Source organism: Fusarium proliferatum (assembly GCF_900067095.1).
Source record: "Fusarium proliferatum ET1 genome assembly, contig: FPRO_scaffold007, whole genome shotgun sequence".
In the NCBI taxonomy this organism is placed as follows: domain Eukaryota; kingdom Fungi; phylum Ascomycota; class Sordariomycetes; order Hypocreales; family Nectriaceae; genus Fusarium; species Fusarium proliferatum.
The window spans coordinates 2,083,863-2,106,405 of record NW_022194796.1 but is presented as its reverse complement, the minus strand read 5'-3'; the positions used below and the strand labels follow the sequence as shown (position 1 = coordinate 2,106,405).

Below are 22,543 nucleotides of genomic sequence, written 5' to 3'. Positions count from 1 at the left end.
CTGCTTTTCTACGAGTCCATCTCTTATTCATCACCTAGTCATACCCGATTCAGTCAGAGACTGAACCTCAAACACCTGGCGTAATAAGCCCTTCCAGAAGCAGCATCATCATTGCTTATCCCTCAATCCTCCGAAGAATGCATATCAGCACGACCCGACAGTCTGGTAATAAACGGCCCGTTTACAAGGCAAATTTCCCCCCTTCTGCAACCACGCATGAAGAGAATACCCGTCCTTTCCGTGCCTATTCTGCCTAAACCTCCGAAATACAGGTGAAACGAAGACAACGACACTCTTGTGGTTGGTTTGGGTATGCTCCTTGTTGATCAATACCCATTCACTTGCATAAGGTATCTCTTTCAACGGCGGTCATTCCTGTTTCTGATAGAGTCCTTCAAGGCTAGCCCTACCAAGCTGCATCATGTTTGCTTCAAAATGCTCCGGAGCCATACCATACTGTACCCAACTATCTATAATTCGGAGATGATCTACCTGTGCGCTGTAATGCCTCGGTGGGTTCATGACGTTCTACCATGCTTGGCCCTGCTCGTCGCAGTGACTTTTAAGGGTGATTATGTCAAAACTCCGTCCCTTGCCCTGCCTTACATACCGTCTGGCCCGAAACCTGAAGTTCGATCGCAAGAACACCCCCACAAGCTAAAAAGTCCAGGCATGTCAAGGGGGAAGAGGGACCACGATCCCCTCACGACGGCGCGGCACGGCCTCGGTTTCCGGAACCAGCAGTGGGGTGCGTTTGTGGTCCCAAGGTTACATCCGTTCCGTGAGAAGGAGAAGAGGAGAAGGGCAACACTGCCGGAGATTATTTAGGTCGAGACGGAAGGCACTGGGTTTGCTGTGATATGGAAAGGGAGACAGAGTTTCAAGTGGGAGGCAAAGCAGATAGAGAGAGACACAAGTAAAATTAAGAGGCGACGGCGTAGCAGCATTGATAAGGAATGACAAACCAACAAACTTCAGATACATAGTGTTACAACTGAACTCTGTGGTTAGTGGTGTTCAGTTGAATGCAACAGGTACTGCCGTTCCGCTGACGGAATGTCAAAGAACGGCACTTTTAGACCAGGAACCACTTTGCTAAACTAGCTAGCTAGCTAGCATCGCGGATTGACTAAACTAGAGTGAAACTAATATGGAGAAACTATCGACGTCAGAAGGAGAATGGTCGGAAAACACACATAATACCCTCCGACCCAATTCGGCCCTCGGATGGAGGTCCTGCGAACGGTAACCATCTCCGTTCTAGAAGGTTTCTCGGCCGTGGGCACCAGATTCTGATACTGACGACGCAAAAACAAGCATGATCTGATCTGATCTTCATTACGGAGTCCTTTGAGAGTTTCTGTTTTGTAGGAATTGCTTGTGAAAACATCCTATTACCGGTTGACAGGTAGGGATCATGATCCTATCCTACCAGGCCGATAATCTCATTGACATGTGTTTATACGCCATAGCCAAACAAATATGCCTCATTCTTTTCGTACTTGGCAAGTCTTGAGAGACGTGGTTGATATGTAAAAATACCTAGTTTCAACTCAAACTTGTATCATCAAGGTCCAGACTCTCTGTTGATGCATTCATGGTTCACGGAACATACCTTTCAGTTCAACGCAATAGAGTGGATCAAATATTGAACTGAATTGTGAACCATCACTAGACAAAACCCACAATCCGTAAAGTCTATGCTAGTCTCTCTCATCTTCCGCGACCAAGCTCTTGACAAGCGCGGAATTATACCGAATAGTACCGGTGCTCGAGCCCTTTCCCACCAAAAAGCATAAACTGGAGCTTTATGAGAACGGACCTTCTCCTCTAAAGCCCCGCATGTGATTGTCTCGAGTTAATTACCACCACGGCTATCTCCAGGTTTACATGCTGTACTGTACCAATATGTGCTCGCTGTTATGTTATAAAAGGCAAGGATATAGCGTTTACGTGCCAAAACAAGTCTGGCCCGCATAAGCACCGAGGTGTCGCCCTGCAGAACAAGAGAGAGAGAGGGACCGCGTTTAAAACCAATCTGGAGAAACGAGCATGGCCCAATGAATCTTAAATCCCAAGACAGGAATAAGAAGCTAGAGCTCTCCCCTGCAGGGGTTGCGTGGCCCAGCTGGGGACATGGTCAGAGAACAAAAAATCCCTTGATCTTCAGAGCCCAAAAGAGGAATCATTCGAGAATATTTCTGGAAGCATTCCACTTTTGGTAGACGCTACGAAAGGTGGGCGTGTGAGCAGTTTAATTCGTCCGCCTCTTTTTGCTTTCCACCCCCATCATAATGTCGATCGTCAGGCTCTTATCACCCGTTATTATAGCTTCATCCTTCTGGAGAGCAAGGTAATATGACCTCAACAGGTAGGTCAACCGCATGTAAGTCACCGCTTACCGCTATCGAGATTAAACGTCGTCAGGCCCGAGGAAGCCGAAATGTCATTCATGTCCTGCCTGTCACTGTGTCATCGTAACAGCAAGGCCGTATTCCCAGTTGAGGGCACATCGCCCGACGTAACCTTAATTAACGTGGTTTCAGATAGAAGATCGCCCTCGCTAAAACTCGTCGGTTAGCAGCTTCACTGACACTCACCCTCGGCACTTCACAGAGATAAGAAACGTCTCGAATAAATTAGAATTGACAGAAGAAAAAAGGCCAGCCCTACGGATAACGTTTAGCGAAGAGACGACAAGCATTTGGCTCCTTGAGTATTGGCGCCGAGGGTTAAATCCTCAACGCGACAAAGAGGCACAGGCTATCAATTGGAGGTCAAGTCTTGCAGGGCTATGAGTCAAGAATAGCGGCGTAGCATTCAAGTCTTGACGCTTGAATCCTCAGTCCTGCAGGATTCTGAGGGCGATCCGAGCATTTTTGGTCGAGATGCAAAAATAGCCCACCGTAAATATCCTCAATCTGATACAAGACATTAAGTTCAGGTATCGCAAACTGCCAAGACAACTTTATGTGGCAATAACAAGACTTGGCAACATCAATAGAATAAATGCAATGTCGAGAACTTTTGAGGCTCACGGATTGCCGGATGAGCTGTGCAATAGCAAGCGTCGTACAACATCATCTCTGTGAGACATCTGTGTTCAATAGTTGACTTGCTTAACAAGCAGCATCCCAGCTTAACCCCGGGCTCTCATTGGGACTGACAATATTCTCAGGCCACCTGGCTTTTATTTCCGTGGCGATTCTCATGTGAAAGCGCCTAAACCATGTCGATAGTTGCAATGGCTCGTGGGAATATTGCCTTTTTTTTTCTTTTTCTTTTTTTTTTTTCAATGGCCTCAAACCCCCACAGATCTTCCCGGCCCGCTGCAGCCCGTCAGCTTTCACATCTCAGCTATTACCGACATGTCGCCTGCTGCACCTCAGACACAAGAGAAAAAACAATAGGCCTGGCAGTCGTGATATACTCGGCACACAAGACAGCGCTCGTACAACATCCTCTCAGATGAGTGAGTACATGTGGACCTGTTGCAGGTTTCGCTTTTCGTGCACTTGCATCGCCCAGTCTCCTCCAGTTGGAGGCCTTACGGACATAAGAGACCAGACCACCTCGGAATTCCGTCATCCGCGGAGCAGTTGGTGATCCGTCCTGCGGCGGTCGATCCCTAAGGCAAAGAAGCCGAGGGGGGCGCTGTGGAGTGATATCAACTTGGATAGGGCTGTGGAAATTCCCCTCCCCAGCGTCTTGACGATTGGGTTATTTCCCGGATGCCCTTTGGGCCGAGATATTCAATGAGAGAAAGGTCCGCTTCTCCATGCCAAGAAGGCATCGAGCTTTGTATTGGAGGCTTCGGATGAAGAAGCTAGAGCGGCCGCTTGGCTGATCCGCTTTCATGATGAATGGAGGACGCCTTAAAAATGGATCGATGGGGAGGGAGTGAAATTCATGTCGTTCTCTTCTCTGTCTGTGTCTGTCTGGTGATGCCTGTCAATAAGACTCTTTCACCCTCCCGAGTGAGGCGATACTTCCCTTTCTGGATAAATCATGTAAGAGTCATGAATGAGGTCTCAAACTTGTTTGTACAAGTCAGCTGCCCGCGCATGAAGAGCGGTGAGATGTAATCGTAAAACACCAATCCCAAGATGGTGAAGATCAAGAGAAATGTAATCAGAGACAAGACCAAGCAGATCTCCCATAATAAGCACCCCTTTGCTTGTTCCTCAGCCACATATGATTGATTACTATTTCTTTAGGAATAGTTACGTGTCGCATGACCAACCCGACTATGTACAATGCTTCAGCCGGACCAGCCCTAGACTAGACTTCCTAGACTTCTCAAGGCATCCAGTCGCAACACGAGAATGCAAGGCGCCAAGATGACAAAGACAAAAGTGCTTCTGACTATTCCCTCTGATAGACGCGCGGTTCAATTTGTTTCGTAGACTACTGATCAGCCACATACCGTTCTGAGACTCAGATTGGATATCGTGGTAATTGACTGCCCACTTTTTAATCGACGCCGATGTTTTGATCATGGCTCGTTGAGCATGATTGTATTGGACGAGATGCGATGCTGATCATGTCACTAGAGACACTATCCCCTGAGATTCTGATGTAAAACTGCATATGTATCGATGCTCCGTGCCGGAGGAGGTTACGGACCGGAGGCTACGGAACAAACGGTGGATGTGTAGATAATCTCGTGTGGCTATGAACGAATCAGCTCCAGAAACCGCCAAAATAGAAACAGTCCATCAACTCCTGGTATCAAACACGAAGTCGAGTGCAGCAACGCTATTCAGGGTCTCGAGATGTTGGTTCTCAACTGGACTTGTAATCCGTTCAGCGTTGTATCGCCACAGAGAAGACCAGGATATCAGCGGCGTCTTTAGATGTAGAGTTTTCGAGCCGCATTTGCCAAGAGTGCGCCCGTAGCCAATCCCGCCTTGATGGGCTGAAAGCCACTTAGCCACTGCCTTGGAAATCCCTAAAATGCTCTGTAGACGAAGGGGTCTGTGGCGCGCCTCTCCCGCACCCGCAGGGCTGTGCTGCGCTGCTGCATTGCAGTTACGAGCTCGTTTGAAGTTCTAGGTTTGGAACCTCGTTCAGCTCGGCTTGGAGAACGCGAACCCGAATAGTTTCGGTAGACGCCCTGTAAGGAAGAGAGAAAAAGAGTTACGTGGACTGCCATAGTTTCGAACCTCTAAGACCAAGGGAATGACAGGGCCCTTTGTTTTGGCAGAGAGATGAACCTCGGCAGCCCCACCGTTCAGACTTTCATGCTCAATCGACTCCGTGATTGCCACTGGACTTGACTCAAAGGAGATAATATCCCGAGCGCTATTGGTCAGGGCGGATGTACGGATCTAGACAAGGCTTGAGACTGGTGAATTTCAGGAGTAGGACAACTGAATTGCATGGCGTTTTACAGTGTTCAGAATTGTAAATTGTGCCCAGAGTTGAGAGACTTCGTTTGGATATCATTTTCCGCCTACTTGACTGACTCTACAATACCTCTGTGGGGCGCCAAAGGGCAGCCCAGAGCATTGTGGAACACGATATCAAGAGAAATACTACAGTGTCAAACTCTCGTTGTGAGAAACAATAATAGTACTCCGTAGATCTGGAATATAGCAAAAGTAACAATCATCATCGATTAATTAAGTCAATGCATGAAGGGTCTTGTGATGCCATGTCATGCCATGGACTGCTGATTGAGCTTGGATCTCGCATCTGTCAAAGCCCTCGGAATATTGCCCAGAGATACCTTGCAAAGGGTGCTAAAAAGCCACACTAACGTAGTGCTATCGAGATCGACAGTGGACATTTGGCGGATGTGAAATAAGGTGTTGCTGCGCCCCGTTGAGTCGTCATCAGAGTTCTGAGTATCGATTCTCTACCAATTGTCCGTAAAACCACCCAAGACAAAGGCCAATCCTCCCTCCCACCGGCAGTAGCTCAGGGCGTCAATCTTGGAAAGAAATACAAGTATCCATCCATTCCTGAAACCCCAACGTCGGTGCAACATCAGCAGGGCCCCTCGTGCCCGCTTTCTGAAATCAAGGTGCTGACACCTCGCAGGACTTACCGCTCGGCAGTTGGGGGCGTACCCAGATTTTTGCTTGGCTCAGGCAGGGCCTTTTGGTGTTGTTCGATAGGGCGATCGCGCACACACGTCCCTTGGATACGAAAAGCCCACTGAAACAGGGTCGTATTCTTGCCTTTCTCTGATCATCCGAAACGGCAGCAGAGCGTCTAAACGGCAGTGCGTGACTGCAGCGCCAGGGCCAGGCTCGTGACCTAGACCCGGGCGGCACAGGGCTGAACGAGGTCGTCATTGGTGCTCCAGGGTCTCAACATCATGCTAAGGGTCAATGGTGCAGTGCTAGTCTCAGATTCGGGAGGCCTGTCTATTCGTAATTTCGATTCACGAGACGATGGTGGGCCTTTGAATAGCGAAAAACCCTCCATCCAAGGTAATAATGTGCGAAAACAAACTGGCATGGCTGTAAATAAGCCTGTAAAGTCTAAAACAGACAATTACAGTAGAGAATCTCCACCGTTAATAATCGCGTACGTTACAACCGACAACTCTACTGTACTCTCATGCCACAGAAGCCCAGAGGATAAGGTATTAACCGTGCCACGGCCTGGCTGCTAGGTTTCGCCTGGCCTCCGCGCGTCAGTCTTTAATCTACCGAAGATTGACGGCCCAGGGAGTGGGCTTGCAAAGGCGTGTGAATCCGGCGAACTGACTACCATATTCGTAATAGCCTAAAAGGGTCCGAGGGAATGGAGAGCTAAACGTTAGCAGAGAACGTCCCGCGTCCAAAAAGTCAATGGTCTCTGAGCGTCTGCCGGATAGTGGGAGACTTGCCGCTGCCGGGAGATGAAACGAGCGTATGCAGTACACACGCATACACGTATTCTCTCTCCAAGAATGGCTGAGTAGGATGACGAAAGGTGATGACGCTGAGGTTCAGGTGAAGGTTTGTGGCGAGACGGTAGCATGTGGAAGCATGGAAGCATGGAAGCATGGAAGCACGAAAGAAGCAGGTACAGAACTGCCGAATGCGTGTCCCGGGCCTCAGACCTTCTAATAAGAGATACTATGTAAGACAGAGAGAGCTACACATCAAGGACCAAGAAAACACAGGACCTTGATATGGAGTGTCAAAATAAATTGAACAAAGAGTCCCCTAAGCTTGGGCTGAATTTACCTAAACACTTTTGTCGCTTAGGGTCAAGGTCCTGAGTTTTCTTTCCTCCCCTAGCTACAGTCCAGTGAAGTGGTGAAGGTGTGGCACAAGCCGGTAAGTTCGGTAGCTTTGCAGCCATGGCGTTGGCTAGTTTTTTGCCTTTCACACCCTCCATCGGGGCCTTGAAGTTTACCGAGAGCCCTATGACTATTGCGACAATGGCTTGACCTTGATTCTGCACTGCATAACAAATTCCAATTTTGTAATTCCGCCGTGGGTCAATTTCTCATTTCCTTTACCTTTTGAATGTGGCTTTGACGGTCTTGAAATTGCCGCCGTCTTCTTGGCTCTCGAGCAGATCACAGCCTGATTCGGATTGAGATTGACCGAGCTTTTCTCCACGTTCGGCAGATGCATGTAAGTATTTGCTATTTTATTATCCGTCGCTAACAATAGATTGTAACGTTGCTTCATCCTCGACTGTAAATGACAAGAGAGTGAGAAACAATGGAATATCATTTTCGCCTCCTGTTGTTGTGACGTGTTGGCTGTACAGTACTGTACAGTGCAGCACACATCTTGGCAGTACAAATCTCAGCACACCACAAAGACAGCCCTAGGACTGGACAGGCAATTCAACAGATGCCAAGACTGCAATCCCATGGTAGGGCTGAGAGCCAAAAAAGAAAAAAAGGCCGCTAACCTGCCCTGCCGTAGGCGCCACCAACCAAGTGACCCCGGCCGAGGTCCGAAAAAGTGTGGCGCGTGTACTAACAAGCCACGAGGGTACGCGGGTACTCTCCCTCTCTCTCCCCACTTGGTCAAAAACTTAATTCTCCCATGAATGGAGACAGATGGGACCCAGAGAGACCTGGACCTGGAAGTCCACGACTCAGTGCAACACGACAGAGCACAGCTTGCGTTGCAATGGAAGTTAGGGATACTGTAGGGCTTAGTACAATACCGGTAGGTGAGGTGCAGAGCGGAGTTAGGGACCTTTTACCGCCAATTTCCAGTCATCCCTTGGACTCTGGAGGCTTAAACTCTAGACAGGGACGATCTTTCATGTGCCGGGTTGGTAATCATCTTGTAATCCTCATTAACTTGGTGTAGCTGAGGTTGCGAAACTTGTTGTATTCCAAACGAGGTAACCTGTAACAAAGCTAATTACCACCACCATGACCAGATTGAACCTGCAGCCTCGTAACACGTTGATCGTAAACAAGAATCGGTCCTGCTCTGAGGACCACGACTCCATCTTCAACACCACATACATGCAGACCCTTACCTTGGACAAACAATGCCTTGGACAGCAGTAGCAGCAGCAGCAGTTGGTTGATGCCTTGAGAGGGTCACAGCCAAAACTGCCTGCCTCTTCTGGAATGTCGTGCACCCGACGGATTAGATTCGCTCGTTCATGGTGAGGGAGGATCAATCATCAGGAGGAACCAAGCCAGAATGGGTTCATCAGAAGGTCGTATCGAACCGTCGATGCTCTATGCTTTCGCTATCCGCTCCCTTGGCCGGGTGCAGGGACCAGGCCACGACGACTAACACGGACGTCTAAGTGGGGGGACACGACCACCAAGGGATTCCCACCACGTCCGTCCGTGTTGGCTCTCAGCTTTTTTTCTCTGGGTCGTGGGATCCTGAACGAGACGGGGTCTGCAAGATGCTGAAACTAGCTGTTTGGCTTGATGGAGACTCTATACTAGAAACCGATAGTCTAGGCAGCCGAATTGCTTGTTCGTGCTAGCGGGCGGAGGCCGCCGTTCTCAGACAGATCCATTCTCGAATGCCTTAGGATCTGGCATTTGGTTTGGTTAGGCGGAGTAAAGATTCATGAGGGAACCTAATGAGCCAAGCATCATAAAGCAAGTGACTCGCTAAAACATTGATGAGATGTCAATGAGGATTGGAGGATGAGACTAGACTCGACTAGCTAGGGCTGGAAGCATCTTGACAGCAGCCACAAACTTGGATTGCGTAAACGTACCAAACAGATGAACAGAATCAATGACGGACACACGCGCACGCATGCTGCAAGAATTGCCTGTTGTCTATCTAACCGCTTTCACTTCATGTGCTGTGCTGTACTTGTCTTGTCTGTCGCATGTCGTCAGGCGATCCCTATTGAGGGAGATATCATTCAAGGGGGATCCGCTTGGGATGATCCTGGCTCGTTAGGCAAGATCTCCAAACTTCTTTACCCGCGGGGTTTTATCCATGGAGAACATTTCGTAATTCACTTGCAATCCTGAGAGATAGTGCGTTTACGTTTACGTACGTTTGCAGCAATTGCCCGAGAAGGGATGTCACTACAAGGCGTTCTCTTATTCCCGTTTGCTCTAAAATGACATTTCGTCTGCTGGAAACCGCGTGCTCGGCGTGGCTTCATGTCCAGTGAGACTGACACAGCGACATTTCATGTCCAAGCGGTTGTCCCTAGCCTTTTTTGTGTTTGGCAGGTTGCACGAGAGATGGGGCGAAAACGCGTATTTGCAAACGTCCTGTATTTTCTTTCGCGCGGTTCTCAAGATTGGGCTTCTGTCGATGCTGCTGATCTTGGATTGAATCAGCGTAGTCGAGTCATTTACCCCGTATCTTCCATGCCATCGGTCGCTGACCAAGGAATGAGAAATGAAAGGCTCCCACTCACCGCTGAGCCTCAATATTGCAAAGTCGGATCGTTCTTGGCATTTCTTTTGAGGCTGGAATGTGCCAATGATAATGAGATAAAAGGTTTCGCTCCAGGTCGCGACCGTTGACCGAGTACCGTCGGCACCGTATTAACGCAAATAGGTTCAGGCTCTAGCACTCTGGCCGTGGCGCGCGTGGGTTAGGGGAAAGCCCAACCGGCCGGCCACGAGGTTGATGACGAGGCGGCATAGAGGAATGACGGCGTATTAGGGCCAAGACGACCGCAAGGCGACTCCAAGCCACGACATTCGTACAGTGAAAGAGGAGAAGCCCAGACTCAGAATGCCCTGGCTCGGCTGTAACCTGCGAGGTGTTATTCAAATCACAACTGCCGTTGGCCAAAGGTGTATTATAGGGCCAAGGCGAAATATCCATGGGTTCTTGCTGGCTGTTGGTGGGTTTGAGGCTAGGAATAGCTACGGGAGGCGGACGGGATGCACTTGAGTGACCAGTGAGCATTGCAGGCGAGAGAAGCGGAAGCGGAAGCAAAAAAGAAGCAAGCCGGCAACGGAGCAGGGAAGAAGCCTGTCCTGCACTGCAATGTCGTAGGGCGTGATTGAGTGAATGTGAAGCATCTCATGCAGATGCTACCACCCACGGATGTTTCTATGAATATGGAACATGGCCGTCAACGTCAAGAGGAGGCAGGATTGGGTGGACGAATGTGCGGATAGCAATACCGATTCAGTGGGTAGGCTGGGTCGCGCAGGTGAGCAAGGGATCATGACTCCATCTCAAAGGTGAGAGAGGTAAGGCAAGGTAAGGTCAGATTCTGTACATTGGCCAGCAGCCAAGATCTGGTACCCTGCTAGACCAACACCTCAAAGGCGTCCAACAACGCTCCATTGACTGCCCTGCCCTACACCCCTCTCCCCGCGGGAGGCTAACCCCCAGCAACTCGTGCTCCGCCCACACCCAAGTGCCCAGTCAGTCCAGCCCTTCAGGGCAGAGAGAGCAGCGCAGGGCTACAAGGCAGGGTGGTATTCTGATGGAGCCCATCTCAAACGAGAGTCCGTAGGGCAGGGCAGTCAAAGGCTCTCAGGAGCACCGTCGGAGCGGGGGTAACCCCCTGTAAACGACTTGCGGGACCCTTCTCTGGTCAACAACAATAGCGGAACGCAGAGCCAGATTGATACCGCACCCCCTTGTTCTGCTCTGCTCCTCTTGTCTGTACGGAGGACCAAATGAGAAACAGTTGGGAAAGGTAAGCAGCTGGACTCCTCTGTAAGACGATTCTCAGCGTTTGGAGAGGTTGAGTGTAATACGGCGTTTTATGTAAGAGCCAAGTGGAGGAGCTATCACATCACCTTTTTTTTCCATGGCTTCTTGAGATGCAGCCCATCATGATCTTGACAATGTCAGCTAACAAATCTGTGGGTGATTCGTACTGACAGTTGTTGGTAGCACATGCAAGCCCGTCCGTGGATGAATAGGATAGGATCCTTTGACATGCCACTGCACACCCGTTCCGTCCCTGTGCCTCAATAACTGCTCTGTAGGGAAAACGAACGCACTGATGCTACAGTACAAGGGACGGATATGCAGCTCCCATCTTGAGCAAGCGAACGGGTGACGATGGCATGGCATGTCTGGCAGTTGACAGAACAGTCTAGTAGGCAGGTAGAAAGAGAGAGTCTCGTTAGCAAAACAGAAAAGACTTTGATATTGCACTCGTCTTGGCTTCGTCTTTTGGCAGCTGGTGGATGTCCTCACACCCCCCTTCATCGGCAGATGCTCACTCCCCCCGTCCGTCTTGTTGCTTGCTCATGCTCCCACCTCTTTTTCCCTTCTTCAGCTTGTATCTTGTTCCCCTCCGTCACATCTTATTACCACTTTCGAATAGTTCAAGAACGGGAATAAGCTGTGAACACAGGAAATGAGGCGTGCAGATATCGTCACTGCTACCGCCCCATTCTTTTTTCACGTTGCGTTGCGTTGCGTTGCGTTGCGTTGTGTTGCAAGGTTAGGCTGTCTTGTCTGTCTGGGCTTTCATCTCCAGAGCTGCTTTGCCCTGTCATTCTGCACTCTCGGGTCCCATCTTCAGCCCTTCCCCCTTCTGTACCGTACCCTACCAGCTGCTAGCCCAGTTCAGACTCACCCCTATGCTCCACCCCCGTAGGCGTATCTACAGGGGTTGACGACAGCGCTTGCCGACGCCAGGAACAGTGGGTGTAACAGCGCCAGAGCGTCAACGTCAACGCTGGATCTCCCATTAACCTGAGGTGAGGTGCTTGATGCGTAAGGTGCAGATTGAACTTATTAGCCGCTTTGCCTCCCACCTTCCTTTTCCCATCCGATTCTTCTATACCACATCCCGCACTTGCTGGTTCTTCATATTGGCTCTATATTCTTCTTCTACCCTTTTCTTGATTCTTCTCTTCATCTACAACCAATAAATATATACTCCCAAAGTAAACAACAGCATTCCTCCACTTTCAAACAGCATCCCCGATACGCTCTGTCATTCGTCGACCTTTTCCTCGCTACGGCATTGGCGGACGCGGACCCAGCTGCACCAGGTTCTGCAGAGCACCTATTGTGTCTTGGACTGACCAGACGGATACCCCGAAGCCATCATCGCCACCACACAACCACCCCGTATCGTAACACCCTAGCACCAACAACATCGCTTGTTTATTTCGGCCGGATCTTCAAAGTAAAAAAAGGAGGCCGCAAACGGGGAAGAACAGAGGTCATCAACAGTTTAACCGAGAAACCGTTACCTTCTCGACAACCGTCTATTCTATGACGGATTAGTCTCGGGCCTATGTCATCCTAGCTTCAGCCTCCCTGAACTTCAGCTGTCATTGTCTTGCCTCTGCTCCATCTTCAGCTAGAGTCATCCCAACTGCCAAGCTTTCCAATTTCACAACAGCAATATGGCCTTTCCTCCTCAATATAGAGAGCCTGCTCCGGCTCTCCCGAGCATTATAGTTCCTACCTCAGGCGACCGTTTTCGAAGCCACGCGAGTCATCACCACGAATTGCCTTTTAGTGGGAGCCCTGCCATGTCAATACCTGGCATGCCACCAAGAGACGACGTTCCTCCACCACTACCTCCTCCTCGATATCCCGGCTTCGATCAACCTAGTGCTTTGGCTGAAAGTATGAGGGAAAAGCGGGAATATGCTCATGGCTCTTTTGCAAGTGGTTACGGAAGCATGACCTCTTCATATCATGAAGATCGCCCAAGCTACCAGCGAAGAAGCAACACGGGCGCCTTCGGCGAACGAGATGAAGGTTATGCTAGTTACTCATCTACAGATAGGTATGGCGTATAATGCACCTGGCATTGGTGCAATCCAAGCTTCCAATGGCTTGAAAGAACTTTGGATCAATGAACTAACATTGTATGATCACAGGTCCCGAGAATCTGCCCCCAGTGGCTTTGGCCGCCTACACAACCATTTCCAATTCCAATCCCCTGCCGATATACATGGAGATACCCTCAAGAAGAAGCTTGACCAAACTCGTCCTTTGGAAAAGTCACCACCTCGATCACTTCTTAGCTCATCAGCCAACGAGCTCCTCTCACGAAGACCTTCAGCGGAAGGTCGATTCCCTCCAGCACTCAGTGTTCCATTACAAGTTCAGCTTCCCATACACTCCCGAGGTATTCTAGGATCTCCCGCAAGGTTGACCGACACACCAATTCACTCCGCCATCTCTCCACGAAGCACACCCTTCTATCATGGTGATAGATCACCAAATGACAGCTCAGATATCGATCGTTCACCTCGCACACGAACAAAGAGGAATAACAGTGACGATGCCACTTCAACAAATAGCTATGACTTCACTGGGGCTGAGGATATGGAGATGGAAGATGGACAATCACTCAAACGATTGCACATTGATGATGCTTATATACAAGGTGGCCAAAAGAGACGGGCGGCCAGTCCTAATGATGAGCACATGCTTGGCATGCCAGACATGTCTCGACGCCGGGACCTTAGCTCACGCGGATCTCCTCAAGGTCGATACACCGCGCTTTCTCGAGGTGCTACTATGCCTTCGGTCTCAACTTCACGATCCAACTCATACATCTCCAACATGTCAATGTCGATGCACCCTGCTGGTCTTGCGACTGCCAATTCATTCGGTCGACGCTCACCTGTGGGCCCCTCTCCCGGTGGCATTTCACCTACATCTTGCAATTCGCCTTACACAGCTCCCGTATCACTCAACCCAAGCCCTCGAACCTCCATCTCTGGCCGGGGATCAATTCACTCTAGGACCGTTTCGGGTGCCAGCACACGTAAGATCACTGAGGTGCAGAAGCCTGGCGGAACTAAAGTGCAAGGCTTCTTCATGTGCGAGTGTTGCCCCAAGAAGCCCAAGAGGTTCGAGACGATTGAGGAACTCAAGTAAGTAAGATTTCACACTCAGCAGCCCCACTTCAGATGAGGCTGCGTGAGATTATAGGACTCCGCGTATATATTTCAATGCTAACCAACAACTAGCGCTCACGAGGCTGAAAAGCAATACGAGTGTTCGTTCTGCGGCAATCGTTTCAAGAACAAGAACGAGGCAGAGCGCCACCAGAACTCACTCCACGTGCGCCGTCATTCATGGTCATGCTCAGCTCTCTCTGGATACGATAGGGCTTTCCATGACTCTACCAACAGACCTGGCGAAGCTGACACCTGCGGGTACTGCGGCGATGAATTCCCACGATCTGGACGTGGCCCTGGTACCGGTGCTTTGAGTGGTGGTAATGCGCCTCGGCACGCCACGGACCAGGACTGGGATGAGCGTATCAGGCACCTGCAGGAAGTGCACAAGTTCCGAGAGTGCAACTCGTCCAAAAAGTTCTTCAGAGCGGACCACTTCAGACAACACCTAAAGCACAGCCACGCGGGCACCAGTGGAAAGTGGACCAACATGCTGGAGAATGCCTGTATGTTGGAGGAAGACCCAACTCCCCGGTAAATCGACACAGTACAGTACAGGTTCGGCCGCGGATGGGCACCAGAAAGACTTACAGGTTCGGCCGCCAAATGACGAGTCAATGCTAAAGCGCTGGTGGGTGTTGGTGATTCAAGATAAGTGGAGGATCAGTCGGAAGAGGGCGGGGTACAAAAAGGGAATCGCCGGCGCCCAGAGAAAGGAAAAGGATCAGTGGGTCAGAATCCATGGAGCTTCCATTGGAAGATCAGCATCGAAACACTGGCCAAGAAATTGATCAGCGTTTTGCAGTCCTGGAGCCGTTGGGATGTTTGGAAACAACAAGCCGCCGGCAATTGTACGACGTTCTGCCCGCAACAGACTACCAGCTATCCGAACAGTATATGGAACGGCAAAGCATACGACAGACGCGGCGAAAACTCTGTATCTCGTGGGCGGATTGCCGCATGATGCAGATGCGGCAAGTCCAGAACGAATCAAGGTGCCGCTCCAATGCAGCCGTTGATCTCTTCGGATCAATTGGGGTATTCCGCGTGCACCTAACGCGCGTAGGGATGCGATTGTCCGCACCCAGTCATTGGGCTGCCTCCCAGGGCTGAAGCACGAATGTGGCAGTGCTGTCGGAAGGGAGGGACAACGGCCAAATACTACCTTGGCATGTTCCGTTGCATCTACGAATATTGCAACGGCGTTTTAACGTTTTACCGGCAGCTCTAAGCGACATGGAATCTGTCTGCGTGCGGACTCGCACCTGTGGTGACCAATCAACCATGGTCTTCTGATCCAGGGTTCAGGTGGAAGGGAGGATCATTGCCCGACAAACCTGAAATGCACATGGCGAAATGAGTTTGACGATGGATGAAAAGCAGGCGATGGCACAAATGAGAAGACGCAGGCCTGGGGCCATGCGTCTGTGGATGCGCTACTTTCTGACTGGGCTTGATATCCCTGCTGACAACCCAGTCGCGGATGAGCTAGAAGACTGCCGGAGTTTGGTAATGGAATGGAGTACATACAAGAGGAGATTCATGGCAGAAAAAGCCCAGGCGTTGTCTTTAGAGGTTAGCACTTCAGCTAATACTCACCAGCAAGCGAGCGAGGATGTCGGCAAGTGAAATGGGGAGGACAAAGGCTTCACTTCGTATACATATTAGCTGGCACAGCTTGATGCTGATGTCGTATGCATCATCTTATGGGTCACGGTACAAAAAGGTTCAATCATGGTTACGGTCACGGTTCATTGGCGCGGCATTGGGACACATGGCATTGTTATTATTTATTGTTCGGGATTTCAGGTTAGGGACATATCAGACTCGGTCATGTAGATATAAAGTAGTCTGACAAGATAAAAATTGTAGCTCGAATTCTTAATACCTCAGTTGTCTCTGCAGTGTTCTGTCCTGTTCAACCATTGTGAAGCGATGCACCAGCCAGTTGCAGTCTGTGAAACATAGCGTACCCAACGCTGAGGTTGCGGCCGTTGCAGGGACCAGGAAAAGACGGCACATCCAATTTCTTTGTAAGGCTTAGTTGGAAGATCTACGAGGCTTTCCAAAGGGCCTTCACTCTTCAAGCCTAAACATGAGAATTAAATGCAGAGTTGCCTCGGGCACCGGCAACTCCATTATCAGACAAAACACAGCGGAATTGAAGCGCATACCACCCCTATTTGGGCAATTCGTGTCGCGTAAAATTTGTCTGTTGTTCAGCTGAAGGGTCTAAAAGTTCAGCTGGCTGGGTTTGATGTCTCTAACACCACCCTGGACGCGGAATTGATATGGATCACGTGATAATCCGTATAATTGCACTGTTCGGGTCGTGCTGTGAGATACATTCCATTCGTGGGATAGTTGTGTTTTTTGACAGAAATAGACGAGACGATGGTTGCTTTGAATTGAAGATGGGATTTGGGAGAGTGTGGCTGGTGAGAAGCTCAAGATGGAGTGTGGCGCTTGATGGCATGGCGGGGTAAATTGATGTGGCGCAGAGTTTAATGTGGAAGGAGGGGCAAAAAGATGGAAAAGTTGTGGAAGTCATGATTCACACCGAGGTTGAAGCTTAATTTATTTTACTTTCTCGGTTTCGAGTTTCGCATGACTGATCTATAAGAACCACTTTCTTTTGACTGCAGACTCTATCATTATTCTTGGAATACCAACAGCTACGAAGGATCTTGAATATCCAGACCACTACTGCGACTTGTGACAGGCGCACAATCTGGCAGAAGACGATTCCGCAAGCGCCGATCAGGCATACAAGGTTTTCAAATCCAAGGACAACCAGGAGGACGATTCGAAGCCGCAGCAGTGGGAGGAATTTGGCCACAGATTTGAACCTGGAGAGCTTGACCTTCTCAAGCAAAGTATCGCCCAAATGGCTCTCAGCAGGATCGACGGCCAGGATGAGCTATTCGTTGGAGGGTAGGTCTCTCCCACCACTAAACAATTTACGGACATTCTGTGCTAATTATTTCCCAGACTCTGGGCTTTGCGCCGCTCAGACTCGCTGACGGATCGTCGCATCACGCATGTCCTCTCCCTCGTCCCATTCGACATATCAAGCCTCAAAAACTTCAAGGACGAACCGTGGATCGATTACGGAAAAGACCTACAACACCAAGTTATCGACATTGACGATGTGGAGGACGCTGACTTGCTGATCGAGCTGCCCAAGGCTGTCAGATTTATCGAGGAAGGTCTAGGCGCGAGCTGGCTTGCGAAGGATGAGGAGGATGGGGGCGTCTCGTTAGAGAAGGGTGTCGAGGACCTCGATATGGGGGAGAAGAAGAGGAAGAAGAAGGGAGGCGTCTTTGTCCACTGTGCGGCTGGAAAGTCGAGATCTGTTTCGGCGGTTATTGCTTACTTGCTTAGGCGATATCCAAGTCGTTTCGACCCCAATATCACGCCGACTGCCATTTCGGACCCGGCCCACTCGGTTCCCCAGACTGGGGAGAAGCGTTCGAGAAAGGATACCGCTAAGGAGGCTGTCCATGCTGCACTTACGTTTGTGCGCAGAACTCGACCTATGGCTGAACCTAACGAGGGCTTCATGGAGCAGTTAGCCTTGTGGTGGGAGATGGGTTGCCCGGATGATGTTGAAGCACACCCTGTATATCAGCGGTGGGCTTACAAGCGTGAAATCGACGAGAACCTTGCAGTAGGCCAGGCACCGACGAGGCTTCGTTTCGAGGATGAAGAGACCCAGCCTCGTGATGACTCGGGTCTTAGTCTACGATGTAAGAAGTGCCGTCGAACTTTGGTCACGGCACCCTTCATTGTGGAGCACAAGCCTTCTGACAAGAAGTCCTCGGCGTCTACGTGCCAGCATTACTTTGTCGAACCACTTAGTTGGATGCGCGGGGTCCTTGAACAGGGAGAGCTCAACGGAAGATTATTATGCCCCAATGCAAAGTGTGGCGCTGGTGTAGGCCGGTACGACTGGAAGGGCTTTCGGTGCTCCTGCGGCGGATGGGTGACGCCGGCGTTCTCGCTACAGAAGGCGAGGGTCGACGACGTCGTCAAGCGGCCGGCGACTCAGAGCATGGGGATCCGGATGCCACCCGGGTTAGCTCCACGGAGCGGAAACTTGTGAGGACAGGTGAGGGCGGAATTACTACCAACCAATACTAAACAAGAGCGCCGCATAGACACCGATTCAGGCCCATGTTACCGATCCGTGCCTTGAGAGACCCGCCCTCCGCGGATCCGTTGTTATGTCCGGTGCTTAAGGCATGCCGCATGCTGCTTGACAGGTCCGTCTGGACATGGAGCTTTGCCCTTCTCGAGATACATTCCGCTCTGGCATGATGCATCTCTCATGGCGAGCGAGCCACTGGGAGAGAGGGAGCAAAAGCCGGCGGGGTACCAGGCGGGATCAAAAGCCCTAGGGCTTACAGGGCGTGAGGTGTGCGCTGTGGAAGGGAGAAGAGAAAGTGTGTCTTGGTGCATTTTGCATCTCGTCGTGGATAAGCCGGGAGACTCGGGCTGCATGAAGAGGGGATCTTCGCAGAGCAGATGGTTCCTGGGAGACCAAGTCCGACGGAGAGAAAAGGGAGTCCGAGTTCGGGGTCCCGAGAAGACACAAGGCATCAGCACTAGGCCTCGTTGGAAGAGTCGTGCCACCTTTCAGATCAACATCCAAACAGAAGAAAGAGTAGCATGCGCACGCCTCTGTCTATACATACAATAGAGCCTTACAACTCTGCATGAGCAGATCCTTCGAATGGTTAGCTTCATGATTCGACGTCTTGTTGTCTTATTCCCATGTGGATCTTGTTCTCCATAATCGCTCTACTTTCAACTATCTAATCTAATCGACGCAGTTCTAATGACAGGCCTAGCTCGAATCCTTCTGTGGCCCAGCGTCTTACATGGCTCGATACACCACGGAATTCCGACATAGCCCAGCCACTAACTTGCTGACTATAGGGCTGATCTAGGATTTAAAACCATGAAAAAAGGAAAACTAAAGAAGAAACACAGAAGATCACGAAGCTTGAAGACGCTGCGCTTACTGATATACCCCGTTTCGCCTTGGTCTGAAACCCACATCGGGCGTAAGCCAGTCAGCACCACCGTCTTCACCTTGGTCTTGGTTGAAGGATCGCACTCATTGTGAGCAACCTTGGATGTGAGCTTGTACAGCGGGGACATTTTGTCCAAAGAGCCCTTTTCACCTATCGCCATTTGATCTATGATGCGTCAAGGCGGAGAAAAAAGAAGACAGCGCTGTCTTGGCGGTTCCGCTTACGCCCGGCGATTGCCCTTTGGGGTATATACTTTATCTTGTTGTCTTACAGCGACATTTCAGCCTTTTGAGGATTGCATTTAGCCCTCTTTTGTGTGTCAAGTTGGAGTTATCTAAATGCCATGCTTGGCGGGTATAGCTTCGATGTTGGTCATAGCTCCCCTTGTCTATTCTCATGACGTCTTTGCTCGCATCTTGACACCGCTTTTGACCTCGAGGTTATTGATCTTGATCATGGGGGAGTGATGCTGGATAGTATGGGCTAGTTAGTTTCGCTGGGAGCTAACTAGTTAGAAACTATCTACCCGCAGCGTGCTTCATCGACGGATGCATCTTACTGCATGACACGTTTTTCCCATCTTGGGCTAGAGTGTGTGTTGACTACGAATGCTATACGCAGTACGGAGCGGTCCTTCACAGATGCAACGGTGCGAGCATTGCGAGCGAAGGAATATGAACTATACCTCGGTCTTGTTCATGAACTGACCACTTGAGAGTCAGCCCTATCTTGTAGCCTGCCCATACAAAGTTATTCCAGCAAGGCCCTAGAACAAGGGCAGAGTAGCACTCATCTGCGCTTTTCCAACAAGGAGGGGCGTGGTTTAGTCCGTCTCTCACACTCACACACACCCCTGAAAAGGATACATGCTCGTCTGACAGCATACAAGTACCCGGCCTGCGAGGTTCGTCTGTCTATCCCCGAAGGGAAAGGCACGCCTTGTTTCCACTGACTGCAACCCCAACCCACCGGAAGGATTTGTAGCCGTTGGACCCCTTCGAGAGATCTGCGGGAAGTCTTTTGCTCCCTGGGTCTTCGCTGTCAAACACCCTCGGCATTCCCGATTTATGAAACCTGGGAAAGCATGAAACTTGATGGCAGCGTTTATGTATAGAAACATGAGGAAAAACTCTATTTTGAGAGGGGGAGCTACTGCATGGTGTCATGCCCTCCGCCGATGAGATTCGGTCTGTGTGGCTGGATTGTATGGTATGGGAGCTCTTGTTGTCGCACGATCACTGTGACGAGCCCAAGCGGTCGGTACTTGGCGTAGACCGCTTCTCTCTCAGAGAGAAATATCTTGGAGAGTCACATGTCTTGTTTTGCATGTCTCATGTCAGCCCTATAATCACGCTGTGGAGTATCTCGGACTTGGGGACTACAAGACACGGACTGAAAAGACCACAATCTGTGGCTGTTTTACCAAGGAAAAGAATAAATGACGCTATCCTGTATCATGTCATTGCATGCGACGGCATCTAGGATGATTCAGGTCCTTGCAGAAGTAGTGCTCTCAATGCATGTCACTCCCCTCAACCTTTCGATCATCATGTATATCTGCAGTCATCACCTATCCTCTCTCCACTGTTATATTACAAACAATAGAATGATTCTAAATTCTTATTCTGAACATGATGAATCCTCCGACTCGCTCTTCGCGGTGAAAGCCTTTGTATCTCGGATCCGAAGCCCTCGAGGTCACCGAGTCTATACGCTTACACCTAAGAGCTAGATGCCGTAATTCTGCGGAGCTTCTCACAAGGATGTAAGCTCCCAGAAATCGTCACCTTGACACCGCTTCACGATGGCTTTTCTTTCTTTTACTTGCCGCACGAACGAGCCATTGGTGAGTCGTCATGATACACCCTCCATTGGAACTCGGTGATATCTGATCAATCAGACCTCGAGACAAGCGAGCATCACATCACCATTATCATCACAGTATTGGACTTGTATGCTCTCTGAGTGGGAGTTGTCGCGGCTCTTCCAGCTCTTGTTTTCCAAGCCCAAAGATGTAAGCACTAAGTAGCTCAGACGCCCCGCACCCTGAGGGTCACATCCCATGGCTCTTTTTTTTTTTTTTTGTTGCTATCCTGTCCTGTCAGACGGTTGAGAATGCGAGATCAGTACAAGAATCCCATGTCGTGTGTTTACTAGCATCGGGCGAGATGCGTGTGTGTGCAGTCCCTACGCTGAGACCAATCATCTTGTAGTTGGTCTGCATGGGAAACTTGAAGACCAATGCAGCTGTTTCAATAAAAGGGCATAATCGTCGGCATAATGGCACGCCAGGATTGGATGTCCTTTACGCTTGTGGCTTGCGTCGCAACGAAACCGAACGTTAAAAGGCTAGCGTCGTGATGCCGGAGTTTACGGTTCTCTGGTAAATCCGTGATATGGCTTGACTTGACTTGCCTGAATAGGAAGCCAGTTATGATGAAGAAATCAAACTAAGTGATGTGATGTGTAATTGAGAAATCTCTGCAGTTTGTGGAGAGTGGATTGAGGACGAGCAGATCAGGGCTCAAAGGACGGGGATTCTGAGGGACAAGTTGATATGAGACGCTTGACTAAGTTGTTACCAAGAGTTTGGCATGCATCCAGGTTAATTATAGAGCGGCAAAGTAGCTGAGTTGCCACAGAGTTGCAACGAGATTGTCGATGTAACAAGCATCAAAGATATGAGACATTACTTGAGACCACCCATTCGCCTTCATATGGAACGTTTCTTCCCGTGTAGGATATGGGAGTTGTCGAGCCTTTGGAACTTGATATAGGGTATTAAAATAAACTCCGAAGGACAGGCTGTGAGGGAAGCCGGCGAGGGGACTTGAAGCATTGCCTGGTTCAATCGATTATCCAGGCTTTGCAGTGGGTAGAAGGCCAAATGGATGGCGATATATCGCTTAGGAGTCTTTTATCTCCCCATCATGGGACCTCGTAGCACAGAAGAGAGTTATTAAAGAATAAGTTGCTATCCCGCAGCTGGAGTCCGACTCCGCCCATGTAGATGTGTAGCGCATCAAGCTTCTCTGCTTGTGTCTTGTTATTCCTAGTAATAGCCCAAGCCGGCGTAGACACAGCGAAGAAAGACTCCCCCGAGCTTCGATATGGCTTCAACACCAGCATGGTACTAAGTCCAAGGCAGGATCAGTCCTTGCGTGACAAGACATATCTTTCTGAAGGTATGCGAGGATCCACGCGAATTCTGTAACTTAACTTGTACTTAGTTTACTACACTACTGCT

The 22,543-nt window shown here is 50.0% G+C and overlaps 3 protein-coding genes across 3 annotated transcripts; all 3 read left to right on the top strand.

The window, feature by feature from the left end:
* Nucleotides 1-504: 504 nt before the first annotated feature.
* On the top strand, nt 505-828 carry FPRO_07478 (uncharacterized protein; the record flags this gene model as incomplete). Its single annotated transcript, XM_031234461.1, has 1 exon — nt 505-828. One exon carries the CDS (start codon nt 505-507, stop codon nt 826-828), a length of 324 nt encoding a protein of 107 aa, XP_031084196.1.
* Nucleotides 829-12,742: 11,914 nt separating this feature from the next.
* Nucleotides 12,743-14,795, top strand: FPRO_07479 (uncharacterized protein; the record flags this gene model as incomplete). Its single annotated transcript, XM_031234459.1, has 3 exons — nt 12,743-13,131; nt 13,226-14,230; nt 14,327-14,795. 3 exons carry the CDS (start codon nt 12,743-12,745, stop codon nt 14,793-14,795), a joined length of 1,863 nt encoding a protein of 620 aa, XP_031084195.1.
* A 2,349-nt stretch (nt 14,796-17,144) lies between these two features.
* FPRO_07480 (putative YVH1-protein tyrosine phosphatase) lies at nt 17,145-18,362 on the top strand (the record flags this gene model as incomplete). Its single annotated transcript, XM_031234458.1, has 2 exons — nt 17,145-17,191; nt 17,249-18,362. The coding sequence occupies 2 exons, from the start codon at nt 17,145-17,147 to the stop codon at nt 18,360-18,362; spliced, it is 1,161 nt and encodes a 386-aa protein (XP_031084194.1).
* Nucleotides 18,363-22,543: the final 4,181 nt, after the last annotated feature.